At 36.6% G+C, this 17,548-nt stretch overlaps 1 protein-coding gene across 1 annotated transcript in view; it reads left to right on the plus strand.

The window, feature by feature from the left end:
* PCSK5 (proprotein convertase subtilisin/kexin type 5) overlaps nt 1-17,548 on the plus strand; it is a 249,494-nt gene that overhangs the window by 219,632 nt on the left and 12,314 nt on the right. The window contains exons 25-29 of the mRNA XM_074931390.1: nt 1,280-1,322; nt 2,187-2,329; nt 3,516-3,716; nt 15,512-15,595; nt 16,126-16,321. Of these exons, the coding sequence (XP_074787491.1) occupies nt 1,280-1,322; nt 2,187-2,329; nt 3,516-3,716; nt 15,512-15,595; nt 16,126-16,321 (667 nt within the window). The remainder of the gene's footprint in view (nt 1-1,279; nt 1,323-2,186; nt 2,330-3,515; nt 3,717-15,511; nt 15,596-16,125; nt 16,322-17,548) is intronic.

Below are 17,548 nucleotides of genomic sequence, written 5' to 3' on the forward strand. Positions count from 1 at the left end.
TAAATACGCTTATTTATCATCATACCAACCTGGCTCATAACAATGTTCTATAAACACTGCAAGGAAAAAAACCTGCACAAATTAATTGGGGGAAGAAATAACTCAGGAAGTGTCCTTATTCAGAAGCAATATTAGTATTTCAGAAATTATTCAAAAAGAAGACCTGGACAACCCAAATGTCTTTTATCTAGTAGTAAAGGAAGACTTAATAGAAAATATTTTCATATTTTAAGAACATTTCCTGTCTTAAAATCTAATGCAAAGAACACTAGATCAGGTGCTCTAAACAGTAAAGAGAATATTTTCACAGATCTGCAACATTTCTGGGCAAAACTTTACACCTCATAAATAAATTGCTAGAACACTTGCAAAACCAAGTGCATGTTGCCTAGCAAGTCTTCATGTGTAAAGTGTGATTTATTGGACACACAGTTCAAACAGACTCAGTGAAAATTTTGCCTTATGAGTACTATTAATATCAAAAATAATTTATAGGCATTTCATAGTAGAACAGTTTATAAATACATTCACCCAGCTTGTTCTGTTTCCCTCCATTCTGCTCCCTTCAGGATATTTGAGTAACGTAAAAGAAATAGCTAATAGAAGATAGCGGAATGTTGTACAAAATATTCTTCACTTCCTGTGAGCATAAAGCCATATTTATCACTGGAACAGTTTTAAGAAGTTGTACAACACTTTTTCTGTTCATTCAAAAATAATTTTTTATGCAAAAATTAATTTTCTGATGAGAAAGTTTACCCAAAATCCTTCCTCCCACCCACTCCATATAAAAAGGTGTTTGTCTAGCTCAGGATTTTTATGATTAAATTCATTACTTACATGTTTTTGAAAAGTTTCTTTAGAGGGATCAAATGCTTTTAACTTATCTCTGCAACAGATAAAGAAATAGAATGAAACTACAGTTTGGATAACTCAGAGTCTCCTTTTTAGAGTTCATTTTGCCCAATGTGAGCTCCAGGGAAGGTTTTGCTTTTCAAAGCAGCATTTCCTAAGCACTCAGCACCTTCTAGGTACCTTACGTTGACAACTCAAAAGTCACATATTACTGCAAAAATACAGGCCAGAACCTGACTGTGGAAGAGTTTGTCTCCAAAAAATGTAAGCAGAGATTCAGAGATAATAATGTTCTAGTTATGGTAGCAGTAATTTTAATGTAATGTAATATTTAATTAACATTAAAATGGTGTAGTAAAAATTCTTTTTTACATTCTGGTTTTAACTCAATATTATTTACATAATTTCACATTTTTAATTTCAGATGACCCACGAATCTGTATAACATGCATTCCGAACTATTACATGTAAGTATAGCTGTATAGTTCTTCATGCCTATATATTTTTCTAAAGCAGAAATGTATGCTTCACAACACAGATCTAACTGTGATGGGTATGTTATCCCATTGCTTTTAAGTATCACCTATCTGAGAACAGTAACTTTGGAAAAAGGCTCAGGAAATGCTGAAGAACTAGCCAATTGCTCACTATCAAGGCCTTTTTAAATTTATAGACTGATGAAAACTTTGCATATGTGAAGAGACAAATATGGAATGGAAAGGATCTAAAAGTTAAACAGTGCCTCTGGATTTGGAACTAGTATGTTCTTAGTATATAGTGTCCAGTTCTGGTGTTTGCAGTTCAGCAGGCACACTTAAAAATGTAAGAAGGTTAAGCAAAGGAAAAAAAGCATAGATTAACTGAAAGTTAAGAAAGGAAAAGAACTCTACTGCTTTTCAAAGAGACAGTCTAGATCTCTAAAAATTACAGACCTCTAAAAATTACCATGACAAAATAAATTGTTGACAAAAAGGCGATTCAATCTAGCTATAAAAAATGTCGTTGAATTATATATTTTTACAAGTGGTTAGCTCTTTACAACCACAATATAATAATTTCTAATTAAACATGAATTTGTTCTTGTGCCTACATTTAAAAAAGAAAATCAAATTAGTTATATTTAAGAACCCTGAGATTAGAAAACTTGTTAATGTTTTCCACTTGAATAAGTGACATAACCACAAATATATTTAGTTACTTCATTAGAGGAATAATTTCTGTTCATTAGGATGGGAATAAAGTTTTACCATTAGCACATCCAGAAACGTACAGAAAATAAACCCAATTACCTCAGAAGAAACTTACAGATGATGTTATACTTTATCTTACAGGTATGAACAGCATTGCTATAAATACTGCCCAGAAAATACCTACAGAGATGAAAGTTCTCTGCAGTGTAGAGAGTGTCCTAGTAATTGTGATAGCTGTGACAATGACAAGTGTGACTCATGTAAGGAAGGCTTTTATCTCTCAGGTAAGTAACGTACTAAGCATGGCATACATGCAAAAATATTGTAGACTATTTCTTTAGAGAAAGAACCTGGACCCAGCTTCTCAAAATTAATCTCTTCTATACCAGACAGTTCAGGCTGAGGGAAATTAGCACTTCACAGAATTGGGTCCATTGCATTAACATAAGGTGGTTATCTTAGCCAGTGGTGTCATTTGGTTCAAAGGCTCCCTATATTTGACTACATAATCCCACATTTTTTTTCTAGGGGTTTTTTTTTTTTTTAAATGCATTTCCATTCTTCTGGGAAAATACAAAAAATATTGTATTTGATGCAGACTTTGTGAAAGAAGGGGCTTTTAACTCACAGGAAGACATGGAAATACACAACTCTAGTTTTACTGTGACTTTCCACATAAAGTAACGAGCCTTAAACACTCTGAAATCAGCTCAGCTAAAACCCCTGAATTCCACATCAGATTCACACAAGACTAGAAATCTCTTGGCTTTATTATGAAGCCATAAATCAGGTAGGTCTCTTTCAGACATGGTGTCAAATATGAATCACAGGAAATCCTAAGGTTACGGTATTCTTGTACATTGCCTGCTGAAGGTGCCCAGTAGCGGAGTACAAAACCATCACTCTCATGGAAAACTCTGTGGTCACAACCTGAGGTGCTCCAGTGATCTATGTTTTTTTAATTGAAATTGGAGGAAGCTCAAAAAGCTATCAGTATAATAACTTCTAGGGGCTTTGCTGCAGTATGCCAAGCCTTAAATTGAATCAGATTTACCTGAATTTACCTTTATATTCACCAGAAAATAGAGATGTATCCAATCCTCAAAACCTGTGTATCATGCAACAGTCTTAGGGAATTCTCGACTTAGATTTTATATGGGGCTCCTATAACAACCATAAATTTTTTACACAGATTTGGACTTTCGTAAGATTTGTATGTGTCAGGATTTAGGATATGGATGAAAACTCATCTATATACAAATTCAAGTGCAGATTGCTTTGAAGTTTGTAAAGTTTGCAGAAGCAATTGAGCTGAACTTCAGTCTCGCACTAAAAAATTAGAGGTTTATGTAGCCACAGAAATTTTCATGGGATCTTTTATACTGTTTTTTTCTTAAACCATTTCTTGCTGGAGACAGAGATGCTACAGGTGAATAGACACAATGATGCCAGGCTCTGTTTCTGTTGCAGGAGGCACATGTGTGAGTGAATGTGGAGATGGTTTCTTCACTGATGACATCTCTAGAGAATGCGAACCTTGCCACAGGAGCTGTGCAACATGTGTTGGCTACAGCTATGAGAATTGTACTGGGTGCAAAAACAGTTTCCAATTATTACGTGGGCAGTGTCTGAATCCAAGAAATTCTCTGCCCAATGGGAAGTTCTGGAGTGGTAAGTTGTAACAGATCCCTTAATCTTTCGTGTTTCTCTGAAGTCTACTTACTACAAGTTTTAGAACGGATATCAAGATCCTGCAGTTTGAATGAAACTGTATTTTTGCCAAACTCATTGTCACTTTAAAAATATACTGACCAAACCCATTGATTTCGCAGAGTAAAAATAATCTTTCTGCAAATAGCATAACATTTTAATATAACTTAGGTGTTCCTTATCTGGCAGTTACCTTATCTGGATATATAAAAGACTAAAAAATAAAAGTTAAAAAATATTAAAAAGATAAAAGATAGATAATAGATTAAGGTACTGGGAGTTCCTTATGTAAAGTACTGACAGTTTTATAAGCTATGTTTTAGACCAGCTTTGTGGCTATTGGTTCCCTACACAGAAGTGAATGTAAGTTGGAGGAAATGAAAAACAATCAAATATGTGTCTCTGTGTGTGTGCAGTGTGGGTTTAAAACCAAGCTCTCTCTTTTTCCCCTTTCCCTCCAGTGTAGGCATGAACCACTGTCTAAGAGACCACACACAGGATATAGAACCATATTTTGCAGTTCTTGTACTACCTTGGCTATTTCCGCGACCATCACAAAATAATCAGTTATTTCTTGGTGCTGTGATCTACAGCATGGAAATAATAATTGTCTGTTAAAAAAAAAAAAAATATTCAGAAGGAAAATGCTCTTAAATTTTAAAGCTCTTGAAGGGAATGATTCGTATTCATTTTTAACTTTATTTTCCTTCGTAAGCATTTTCAAATGCATCCCAGTACTGTCACAAATTTCTTGTTAAGAAAGTGTTAAATTAAAAGTATGTAGTATGTTATTTGTCATTCCCATTATGTCAGTTATATAAAGCACAATTTAATATGCTATGTTACCAAATGAGGCAGTGCTAATGATGAATTTATCACTCAGTACAATTAAAACTAATTTGCTATGAATATTCATTCATTTAAGTGAAACCTGTGCAGCACATAGAATCTCAATAGTTAGGATTGCAAGTGGCAGTTTTTAAATGTATGTACACCATACCCTCCAACAAAGGGTAAAATTTCCTCTCAAGTTTCAATACCGGCAAAGATCACCATAAAGACACACAAAGATCAGCAAAGATCACTGTAAGCAAAGAGAAAAGTCAGTATCATATAATCCTTTCACTCTTTTTAAGTTGTAAAGCATCAGTTGGAATAGCACATTCAGTTTTGGGTGCAGTGTTTAAAGCAAGAAGTGGGCCGATTAGAGGGGAAACAGTGAAGATTATCAGAAATCTAGGGAAAAAAATATTTACAATGAAAGGTTGAGATGAAGGCCTTGGGACCAAATAGGCAAGCTAAGAGGAAGACAATCACAAAGAAGAATGGAATAGATCAAGTCTCTGTAAGTGCAGTAAACAGGACTTAAAATGCAGAAGAGGAGATTTAGATTTGTCATTGGAAAAAGGGGACTTTCAGATGGAATAATGGAATAACAGTAGAATCTTTGAGAAGGATTGGGGATTTCCATCACTAGGGGTCTTTAAGAACAAACAAAAAGCATCTGACAGGGATGTTTAGTGAGTGGAGCAAGAGACTAGACTATTTAAGGTTCCCTCCAGATTTATTTTTCTATCAAATACAAATTTTCTTCTGATTCCTGTCTTTATTTGACTCAAACACATCAAAGGATGATTATCCTTAGATCTATATGATCTTGCATTCAAAATTTAAAATATACTAACAAATATTTTCAGAAAAAATATTGACCGTTTCTATTCGTCACCGCCTATTTATGGTGAAATGTTGTATTAAAAGGAATAACACTTCTTCACTTCAGAAAAAGATCAGAGAGACATAAAAAGGAGAAATATTAATAGAAAATTGGTCTGCTCCATGCATTTTCTTGTCTTTCATCCATATGAATAAGCATATTTTCAATTTGAGACTATCTACATCAGTGCCATGAAAAGATCACATGTGTAATTTATCTGTACCTCATGCTGTCAAACAAGGTGACTCATTGTCAGCTTTTTTCTTTTGAGCAGGCCGCCGATGCAGTTCTGTATACATCCGCACTCTTGTGCCATGTAACCTCTTTCTCTCCATCTTGGGCACCATTTCTCTTCCCTTCCAGTAGTTAAAATACATCTTACTTATGGGCATTTCAAAGTGTAAGATACATCTCTCTCAGTGCTCTGCTGTCTTGAACATTAATGACTGCTCCATAGTTACAGGATTCCTGCTGCAGCTGGAGATGGGAGCGCTGGGGACCTGACTGGAGGCTCTTCACTTTCAGATAGACTTGCTGGGATTCCCGCAGTGTGGCAGCAGCTGTGCCATGTAACTGCTGAGAGCAGTGTTGAAGTTGGTGGTATCTTGAGCCTTTTCTCACCAGGATAGGCTTCCAAACTGTACCTTCAAAGTCAAAATGTTAATCAAGTTGTCATTGTCTTTACAGAAGGTACACCCTGAATAACTACATTTATCAACAGTTTATGAGGTTTCTTGCTCAGATACTGTAGGATCATCTGGTTCTTACATATCAATAATATCCATTTGCTAATTAACAACAAAATCTAAATGTTGATCTTTTGGCTAGAATATCACTCTTTCCCTCATTTCTTTTGATGATGGATTCAACAGGCAGATATCAACCGAGTCCAGATTTTCAACTGTGACATCTATATTTGAAATTCTCCTTCCATGCTGAAGATCCTTAACAAAAAATAAAGGATTCAGGCAGGACCAAACCACATTTAACTCTAGTAGTATGTCACACCAGTAAGGTAGTTCCTAGTTAGAGACTGCAGTACATTTCACACCCTGATACTGTTTCAAAATACATGGATAATTTTAGAACAACAACAACAACAACAAAAAAGACAAATCAACGGTTTCACTATCTGTTACAATTATTTTCTTCATTGCAAAAGCTTTCTGAAAACCAATACAATTTATAAGAGCCAGTCACTGTCTTTTATTGCTTTTTTCATCAATGCTGTAGGATCAGTATAAGAATGGACAAAAAGAAAACCTCTCTGTGCTAGTTGAAACTTACTGTCAGTAAGAATTCTGGCTGGCATGCCTGTACAGAAAAACTCCCTGGGTCTGGAACAATGATCCCACTTCAGATCTTAAGCATTTCTGTAGGGCCTTCTCTTTTCCATTAGATAACGGGAAAGAAGATAATGGGGACAGAGAAAATATTTTTCTTTCATACATGGGTGCAAACTCATGGCATGTCTCCAAGTTTTTCACTGCTTCCCCTGGACAGATCTCCAAATATTTTATCCCAGATTACTTCTTCTGTTCTTTATCTTTTTTATAGCTACTGTGATTTTCTCCAGAGTTATTACTTCTTAGTGAAAGATAAGTATCTTCCACGCCATCTTTGGACAAACAGCCTGTCATACAGCATGGGCATGGTCCAAGAAGCTTGTCCATTCTGCAGGGGATATTAGAATACTTCCATGTTTGTTCACCAGCCCAGTAGGGGCAAGCCTGTGTCTGAGATTTAGCTTTTGACTCTCATCCTCTCTGCCCATTTATCAATGTACATTTCTTCTTCCACTAAGTGCTCAGTGTCCTCAACACATTACACTGGTGCAGCACCAACAGAGCTGCCTCTGAGCTTCAGTGTCCTGAATCAAAAAATCTAATTAAAGAATACAAGGCCAGACAGTTATTAGTCCTCCCACTTTGGGGGACTGAGCCGGGCGTGGGGGCCAAGTATGAAATAAACAACCTCGCCCCTGTCATGGGAATGAAGATGAGATCGTACCAAGTTCATCCTCAGCACATACCCTGCTTCAGACAATGAGAGAAGACAACACAACTAGGAAGATAGCCAAAATTTCCAAATCCAGTAGTTTACATCAGCTTTTACCATGTTAGTCTTCTATTTACTCTTTTTCTTTAGAAATATTACTAACAGAAAGATGAGATATTAGACCTTGAACTGTATTTACAAATAACGAAGCCATTTCTCCTGACTCTTCCAGCCACATCGATTCAGTGGGTTCCACTGTGGTTTTAGTGACTGTATTGATGTACCATATGGGACAAAGTGAGTTTGGGGAAACAAACACTGTTTTGTTTGGTTTCAAGGCTAGCATAAATTAAAGGCTAGCACGTCAGAGACTGCCATGGAGAAACTATTCTGACTTTCTTTGCAGTCTGAGAGACTAGTCTATCTAGGTGAGGATTAAAACCTTTGCAAATGTGGAATACACTTTTTTTCATGTTTAAGATTTCACTTCTTTGTGAGGATAAATAATAGACCAGTTTTATGAATTTTTATGAACACACACTCCAACAATCAAAACATTCTATAAAAAAACAACTTTCTAAAATTATATTTACTTTGGGGGTATACTCTGCTGGGCAAAGAGTTCAGGCCATATCAAGAATTATTAAGTCATATCCAGACCATGTCTGTTATCCAGGCTTTTTAAAAGCCAGGGCAAGCCAGGAAAGGGGGAAAAAAAAAAAAACAACCCCCAACAAAAAAAACAGGAGATCAAGCTCTGTGTTTCTAACGTGAAACATCTGTGTTTTATCTCATGTACCAGATGATGAAATTACTTTGGAAGCCAGGAGACACACTAGTGTAAGCTTGATTCACACCCCTTTTCAACTGGATTAGATATTTTGCAAGTTATGGTCAGGTCTTTATTTTGCCTGTTCACTGTAAATACTGCACCCTAAAAACCTCATTCATTCCTTAATTACACAGTTTAATCTACCACATTCTTCTGAAAAGTAAAAAAAGGAAAAAATGGGTATGGTATGAGATCTGTTTCTGATGCAAGCTCAAAACAGAGTATGTGCTTCTCTACATGCAGATAATATACGCTGTAGTAAACCACGCAGCTAAATAGCAGCTGGTTCTGTTTACTATTACATACCACCCCCAATAATAAGAGCAACCTCCCACAAGCAGCCATTGACCAACTGCATCCATGTTGTGTATTTTCCTCTGCCTAAATACAGAGCAAAACCAAACCAGTAGAAATGTACTGGTTGAGAGAAAACAGGAACTCAATCTTTAAAAGGATTATTTAAGAGGATCTTAATGCAGCTGTGCAGATATACATATAAAGGTCTCAGAATATGGAAGGGGAAAAAAAGAAATGGGGTGGGCAGAAGACAGTGGGGAAATAAGCAGCAGGAGAGAATGGGTCATAGTCTTCCAAACGTGAAAATGTTATGACATTTAGAATACAGAATTAGAGCATCATGAGAAGAGTTGGGAGACCTTTTTAAGCATCATCCATATGTGAAATTTCAGGTTGCTAGAGGCAAGCAAAAATGATTCATTATTCCCTATGTTCTAAGGCATGTCAATTCCATATTCTAGGTATTTGTTTATAAAGTAATACTATGGTTGCTGCAAGATAACTAGATTGGGAATTAATGGTTACTGGGGATTGTGATTTACTTTTCAGCATTCTATACTATAGTTTTCTTAAATTTACAGTTCACATAAGTCTTCAAAATGGGATAGGTCTAGTATTTTATTACATATGTATATTGTTTTTATTATATTTTACCATATCTATGTAACTGTAATTACCTCATGGATATCTGTAACTTGGTTTTGTGTTTTTATTCATGGCTGTATCAGTTTTGCAAGGCCAGTTCCACACATGGAATAAAACCTAACAATTTAAGTAGCATCTCAACTGGATCACATTCAAATCACATTTCACTACACAGTATAAAAGCTAGACAGGTCACCTTCTAAAAGGCATATGCTTGCAGTTACAAACAGACCTGGCACTTAATTTCCTTCTTCACTCCTCACTACAGCATCTGTGCCATGGTCCAACAATAAAATATACTGTAAAAATACTTTCCTAGTAGAAATCAATGTCTAGAAGCTAAGGGTATTACAATTGTACACAGGAAGATACTCAATAGCAAGTCAAAACCGCAAGTTTTTTAGTCCCCCTTTTACTCATAGAACAACATGAATAAAGAAGATTTAAAATCAAGACAACAAACCATCCTTTATTAGTCTGGACACTGAATACTTGCACTACCCAGCATAAAGATCCGTTGTCCATAAGGAGTGGGCAGAGAGAGCAAACTGGACAGTAGATAGGGGGTGAACATATCCTAGTAAGAACCCTTACAATGCAGTTGTGGCTTTAAATAAATTAAGAAGGGATAATAATCTACTTCAAATGCTGTTATATTTAAAGATATGTCTCTTTAGATATGGCCATATCTCTGCTCATATATCCTCAGGTTTTGTGGAGGGTTTCATTCTGGGTTTTTTTTAATAAACTACATTCTCCAGAACACGTGGTGAGCACATGAAGAGGACCACACTTCTTTCCACGGGGACCTATGTTTTTTCACCCTGAAAATTTTTGAGGAATCATTTAATCTTTCTTTAAAATCAAATGGAAAAGTTCTGGTAGCTCAAAGTAAGATCACTTAAGCAAAAAGAAACTAAATACGGGGAAAACTGTTAAATAGAGCTAAAATTTCACTCATTTTTTCCTTCATTCAGTTTGGGGTCATAAGTAAAGTCTTACAGTACTAGGTGTTAAGAAACTCTGCCACTGCCTCATTCATGTTGCACAAGCCCAAAGGAAAAAACAAAATAGAGAAAATAAAGATTTTCCAGTCTACCTCCACCCTTCCAGTTTGATAATCCCTTGAATAGACTGAATGGGCCAGTTGGAGCTGCAGTAAATCTTAGCTCAAGAAATGGCATAGTGTGATTCAGTTTCTCAGTTTCTAGAAAGGAAGAGACTTAGTTGTGTGTACATCACTGTTGTTACTTATTCTGACAAAGACACAAGAATCACCGTGACATTGAGTCAGATTCTGGCCTGAATAGAGTTTAAATAGAAGGCATTTTCATATGAAGAAAAAAAAAAAAAAAAAAAAGAAGTAAAAAAAAAAAAAAAAAAAAAAACCACGAAAAAACCCAAACAATCAAAACAAGACAGAACATAAGCATAAGGATAAAACCAGTTTGATAGGTCTGAAAAAGTCATGCAATTTGACCTTTAAAAAAGGAAGAGCAGAACGGTATAGTAATAGAATACAGTGTTTTTTCAGAGCCAATGTCCTATTTCTAGAATATGGGTGGTTTACAGTTCTGCATCATAGACTAATGCCTTCTGCATTTACAAGTTTCATTTGCAACCATAAGAGCTACCAACTGAAATTTTAAAGGAAAGCTTGTTGGATCCTCAAGTACAGAATGGTATCCTTGAGGGCAAAGCAAAATACAACCCAACAGCCAAAACCAGTCATTTCCAAGCTTTCCATTTATCATCAGTCCAAAGAGCAAGGAAATACATTTGTGTGATTATTTTGCAGCTTTATAAGACTGTTCCTTGGAAAGCTCTGGTTACATTACTGAAAGCAATGTGCATGGGTTTCTGTAAACAAATCTCTTGCATCACATTTGCCTATTTGGGGAACTTTTTGCTATACAACAAAATTACATTTAAAAACTTCACATGATTCTAAATGTTTGTTGGGTGTTTTTTCAGTAAATGGAAGCTTATCTCCAGTCAGTAAGAGACTGATCACAGAAAAATTTCGTTTTAACTGTCCATAATTAAAAAAAAAAAAAAGATAAAAAGAAAAAAAAAAAGTAAGAATTGTTGTGTCAGTACTAAAGTTGGGTCATTTCAGTGTTTATATTTGACTAGAAGGCTAAACGTTGTATTCCGTGCCGCCTACTAGAAGCCCAGTTGCTTGTGTACATTCCCCTCTTGTGGCGATTAGCTAGTATTACAGAAAACAACAAATGCTGACAAGGCGGGCGGGGATTAAATGGAAGTAAAAAGTACTTCACCAAAAAAGATCTTTCTTTTTAATTGTAAGCCTTGAAATGTTTTTGAAACAATTAGTTCGTTTAGACATTCTTTAGCAGTATAAAAACTTCTTCGCTTAACCTTACTGTCCTGCTATTTATTTTTTATATTACACCAACTCTCTTGCCAGCATCAAGGTCCTTTTCACCTGGCAACACATACTTCAGTAACATTTCTGGCTTGCTTCTTCACACATATAACTGGTATTAAATTACAGCATCCTGTATCCTACCCAGTATGGATTTTTAAAAAATAAAACATAAGCCAGGTTAAGGTAGTTGGATGCAAAGCTGCTGAAAAGGGAAATGAAAATTTATATTATATATGGAATATTTAGGAAAAGGCCAAATGACATTTTCATTGAAAAAATCAGGACTCTTCCTTGACAAATTATGAAGATTTATCAAAGCAAGTGATGGAGCAATGGAAGATGTGGAGCTGTAGGCAGACATCAGGAACAGATGGTCTTTCCTTCAAGTTCTAGAGGCAAAGTGACAAACATTAATTAAAGCTTACTTGGATGTGCAATATATCATCAATTATTTGATGGTCTTTTTCAGAGAGTGCCAAATAACTAGTGTCTAAAAGGGAAAAATCTTAGGATTTGCAGACCAGTAGGGATCTTCTCTCAAAAGCAGAAGAGAGAAGGTCTGCATATTTAAGGATAGGAGAATAGCATATCTATTAACACCAAGCATCCAGCTTTTCTGCAGTATTACTTATATTCTTACAGATGACATCAAGAAGGATACTCTTTAAGGATTTGTTCAATAATGAAGAGTCAAGAAAAACATGAAGCTAAGAAGTAGTCTCCAAAAAAACATTGTGACAGTGAATTTCTGCATCTCACAAGAGTAAGCAGTGGTCACCAGCAAGTTACTTTGAGGGTTATTTGGATAAGCAAACTGAAAATGCTTGTACGTTTTATGGTTATATCGAGAGGCTTGAGAGAGACTTGAACTGCCCTCTACACTCAGGGCCATTTAAATGAACTACAGTCCTCTTGGAATAGCATGTTGTAACCTGAAATATAGAAGATAGGTCTTCAGCACAGAAAAAACCTGAAATATAGAAAATAGGTCTTCAGCATAGAAAAAAGCCATAGAAAATGTGTCGGCATGAGTCAGAAAGAATCTAAACTCACAGGACCTGCTATTGTAGAAAGCCTTACAAGATAACCACATCCACACACTTAAAAAGGACTAAGAAAAGCAAAACAAAATGCTCATTCTCCTCAAGGATGACATTCACAGGCAACTAAAGATGGTATTTTAAAATTACTTTGCAACTCTAGCTTTTCACTCCCTAAATTACACAACTATTAATCCATTTGTAAATATATAACTTATACATAGATAGTGCAAAGTATAGAGCCTAATCGGGATTTGCAAGAAATCTTCTTTCACCCTAAATATTCAATGAACCTGACAACTCCCTCCCCAGCAGTAGGAGCCTCACTGCAAAGAGCCCCAGCCCTGAGACCTCAGTTATACTGATACCAGATGATGGGGCATCTCATTCCTGCTTTATGTAGCACTGAAGTCACTTCACACATTGAGGTCTCCTTGCATCTCTACAGTCCTTCATCAGGATCTCCCCTGTGCTATCCTCCCACCTCTGCAACTTCAGAGATTACTTAGTAGTAAATCCCTCTTCTCCCACCTCTTGGGCACCCAAAGCTTATACATCACTTCTACCTGTTCTTCTTCCACAAGCCAGGGACTCTGTACCTTCCTCACTTGTTCCCATCTTCCCAAAGAGCTTTTCCAGAGGTTTTCATTTTTGCACACTGATGATTAGCTGACACTATACTTCTTAGGTTCAGCTGTGGTCAATATGAAGTCACAAAGGTGACACAACCTTCCTGTATACTCAAACACAGAGATTTTATGTCAGCTGTTTAGCAGCAATTGAGGCTGCACATCTCAAAATTCAATTTCAGGCATTTTCTATCTCCAGAAGGCCTCTGTACCTTTGGAGCTGAAAATTATCTTCATCTGGCACTTAGTGAAATACTGTCATAGTCCCACCTGTATTCATCCTTGATAGGACTCTGACTCACCACGGCCACCAACACTTCTGGCTACTAAAGCCAATGCTACAGTGCTCTTTGCTGTCTTTCAGGATATTCAGAAGGGTCTCATAGTTCTGTTGGCCTTAGACTGGTCAGACCCAGCCTCCAGCCTGGACTGTCACAACCCCTATTCACCCTGACAGTGTGCAGCTTTCTTTGGTTGCGTACATTACCCTGCGGATCCTATGACCTTGCCTAGACCCTGAAAACACTCTTGGGCCCTTGTTCAGGGAGGGCAGAGGTGCTGTAGCCAGAGGGGTGGTGACAAGGAAAACTCTCCTAATCTTCTGCTCTATCTGGAGCTGCTTTATATTGTGCTAGTTATTAACAAGAGTTGCAACACTACAGGATTTCACTACCCTGTGCAAGTAGTACGCACAAGTAGTCCTGATAAAGAATGACTAATCATGTCCTTGATGAGTGCCCTACTGTTAAACAGCCTGGTTTTGATCTGTTGTGCTGTCCCTGAACATTCCTGAGTTGTTCTTGTTCTAGCCAGGAACAGCATATTGAGATATTTTTGAGCACACAGGGTTTTTAAGATGTTCTAAACTTCTGGTAGAGTCAGACACGGATGTAACATATTGATATAGATTGTCTCCTGGCCACCTTGAATGTGGATCTAATTTCTTTCAGAGATAACTATGGCTCAGTTCATTTAACAGTACAGTTATAAATAATAATTATTAATATTTTCATTATTATTCCTCCTTCTTCTGCCCCTGTGCCATGTTATGCACGTTACCCACTTTACTACTTGAGTGCCTCTCTGCTTAATAAAATGGCCACCATTTCCCCTTGTGGGAGAGGGCTCTATATAAGTCTCCTGATCTCCTCCATCCTCTTTTTACCTGAAACATTTACTTTCATGACTTTCATTCAAAAGGTCAACATTTTAAACAACCTTGCTACAACAGGCACAAAAAAGTTTAGTGATATGCTGCATGTGGCAAATGGATACTGTCAGCCAGTCCATTGATTTGCAGGAATCATACACATTTAATTGGCAGGATGAGCTGGATGTGCTAACTGAGGTGCAAAGCTCAATCTACAGCCCATTTCTGATTTATTCTTGACTTTTTATTTTTAGCAAAATCAAAAGGTTACTATCTTTCCTCCACTGGCCCACAATTACTTTTTCGTCAGATATCCGTTTAGCTTGGATCAAAATACAGAACTGAAAGATAGGAACTATTATATTGCATGACAAACTTCCTCTGTATTAAGTATGATCCTCAAATGTAGAGCTGAGTAACATATTGCGTGAGGTCTATGCAAAGCATAACCAAAGTCTTAGTTTTCCACAGGCATAAAAACTCCATTTGACATGTCAGACTCTCTTTTTTGGAGGAAAATAGCAGGCAATAGTTTTGGGGAGAAGTATTTAACAGCTCCTCTTTCCAAGCACTCATTTCTCTCTCCTTCCTAGAGTTTTCTCCCTTAGATACATGGTAAAGGTGCTCTGCAACCAGCTAGTACAAAAACTCCATGAAAATAACTTGCTACACTAAATTCCCCAAATTTTCATACTTTCTAGCTCTTTCTGTTTGTAATGCATTAGGATTACAGATCTGGATTTTGTTTTGGACCACTACACTGAAACTAACATTATTAAACTAGATTATTGTTCTCATTCATGATGAGCAGTCCAAAACAGTGCCTTAGTGAATCTCAGGATATATTTTCCTTTAATACAACTCTTAACACACCATTTAAGAAAGTAGAATTGAGCACAATCATCAAGCTCCTTAACTCTGTGAATTCTGAAAAGTCACAGAGGTACATTTTCAAAACAGCTTAGAAAAAGCCATAGGAAATGGCTCTCCTAAAGGGACGGGAAATGAATAAAACCAGCCTATAAGACAGTAAAAAATTGAACTTTCCTTTCATCTCAGATGCAAAAAAAAAATTGCAGTCCTGTGATCCTTCATGTAGGACCTGTGAGAAATCTGCTGACATATGTACTTCATGTCCAGAAGGTAAGAGACTTCAGCTTCTTTGAGTAAGTTTTGCAAGAGGTTAAAATATTCTGTATCCTACACATTTCCAGGGAATATTTTTTGTCAATGGTCACCAGAAAGTTCTTTGACAGCTTAAAGCATAGGCGGGTAATCAAGTAATCAGATAACCACCAGCTGAAGTCAGGCATCATCTAGGAATTAAGCACATGCCCTTGGCAATATGGGTCAAAAAATTGTTAGATGGATATTGTTCCTTTTCTTTCTTTTCAATCAAAAGTTGTAGACATGATGCAGAAATTACTGAATAGGGCTTTATTCAGAAAGGTGTACTAGATAATCCTGATGATTCCTTCTACCCTTAAATTTAAGCAAAGGTTGAACAAACTACTGTGGCAAATGGCTTACAGAATGTTTTATTCATGTTTTTAAGCATTAAAAAAATATATTTTGGGGAAGTTGGAAGCTTTTTTAATAGCCATCCAAGTCAGGAATCTTTTAAATATATTTCTAATTGGTGCCTTTTCCCACCTGGGTTGCTCTTTTGCCAGGAAAGTTTCTTATCCATGATATCTGTGTTTCTCTGTGCCCTCAAAAAACTTTTGGAAACACCGCAAGTGGAAAGTGCGAGATGTGCATGGATGGCTGTGAGGTGTGCTCCGACCACTGGCACTGTCAGAAGTGTCAGGCTGAACAGGACCAGCCGCTCTTTCTCCACAAAGGCAGATGTTTACAGGAATGCCCTGAGTAAGTAACACCTGCTGGATAACTGCTCCTTATTTTCTCACTGTGCTCCTTCTCTTTAAAGTTCAGATCCATTATAAACCTTTCAAGGGAGACCTTAGTGTAACCTAAGCTACCAGAAACTACCACAAGGCAAAAGTAGTTTTCAGCTGGACTGAATAAACAGCATGGTTTTTTGCTTATAGAAAAAGTGAAAAATCAAAAGTTGAGTCTGGACATGAAATCCTGTGACAATGGCACAGCTACCACGGGCTTTAATAGAACTGTGGTACTGCAGGATGGTTCTTTATGGTGGCTGAAAAATAAGCCTCTAGTCATTCTCCTAACTCGTACCTTCCTCTAAGTAGTACAGAGCAGGGGTGTGAACCCAGAAAGTGGATGTATCAGAGTCCTGATATGGAAATATAGTGCTTAGTGATGTGTTTCTCTATTTGACTTATATTCTTTACTTTTTCCTGTAATAAACGGAATTCAAAAAGAAAGATTCCCATTTGACTGTGATGGGTATTATATCAGGCACTTGAGTAGATCAGATTCTCCTGTTTCTGTGCTTTTTTCATCTGCATTTATCATACCTATATATACACATAAAATCTGTGCTATGCAGTGTGAAAGTCCTTCTTGGTTAACCTTTCTCTTTAGAAAATTGTGCAGCTCCTGCTTTTCTTACTGTCAGTACAAATTCTTTGCTAACTTTGTCAAATAATTCAATAAGGCCAGTGGAACAGATTCTGATCATCAAACGTCAGAGTAAATGCAAACTAATTGCACTAAAGCCTACTTTAGTCCAGAAACAACTTTTAATAACAGAAGTTGTGGCATACATGCAAAGATAATGTTTTGGCATTAATATGTTTGTTCTTAATACTCTTTTCCCACAGTTATCTGACACAGGATCAGTATAAAAAATTAAACATTTTCATACATCACTAGTCTTTTCAGTTCTTATTATTGCCCTTTTTTCAAATTCCAGACTATAAATAGTGGCTTCCCAGACATTCAGCAAAGTCCACTAGAGTTAAATTCTGGTTTCAGCCTCTGAGACAAAGTTCTTGAGGCATAACCACTCTCCACTAGAGGAAAGGATTTTATGAGTTGTTCTTTTTGAGTTTGGGGATATGCTATAGGGGATAAAAAGGGTTAGACTTGCTGCACTGATAATTTCTGACAGAGGATTTTGAAAGACTGGGCTAGCAAGAGTATTCAAGACTGGAACAAAAGAAGACAGGA

Source organism: Athene noctua, chromosome Z (genome assembly GCF_965140245.1).
Source record: "Athene noctua chromosome Z, bAthNoc1.hap1.1, whole genome shotgun sequence".
NCBI lineage: Eukaryota > Metazoa > Chordata > Aves > Strigiformes > Strigidae > Athene > Athene noctua.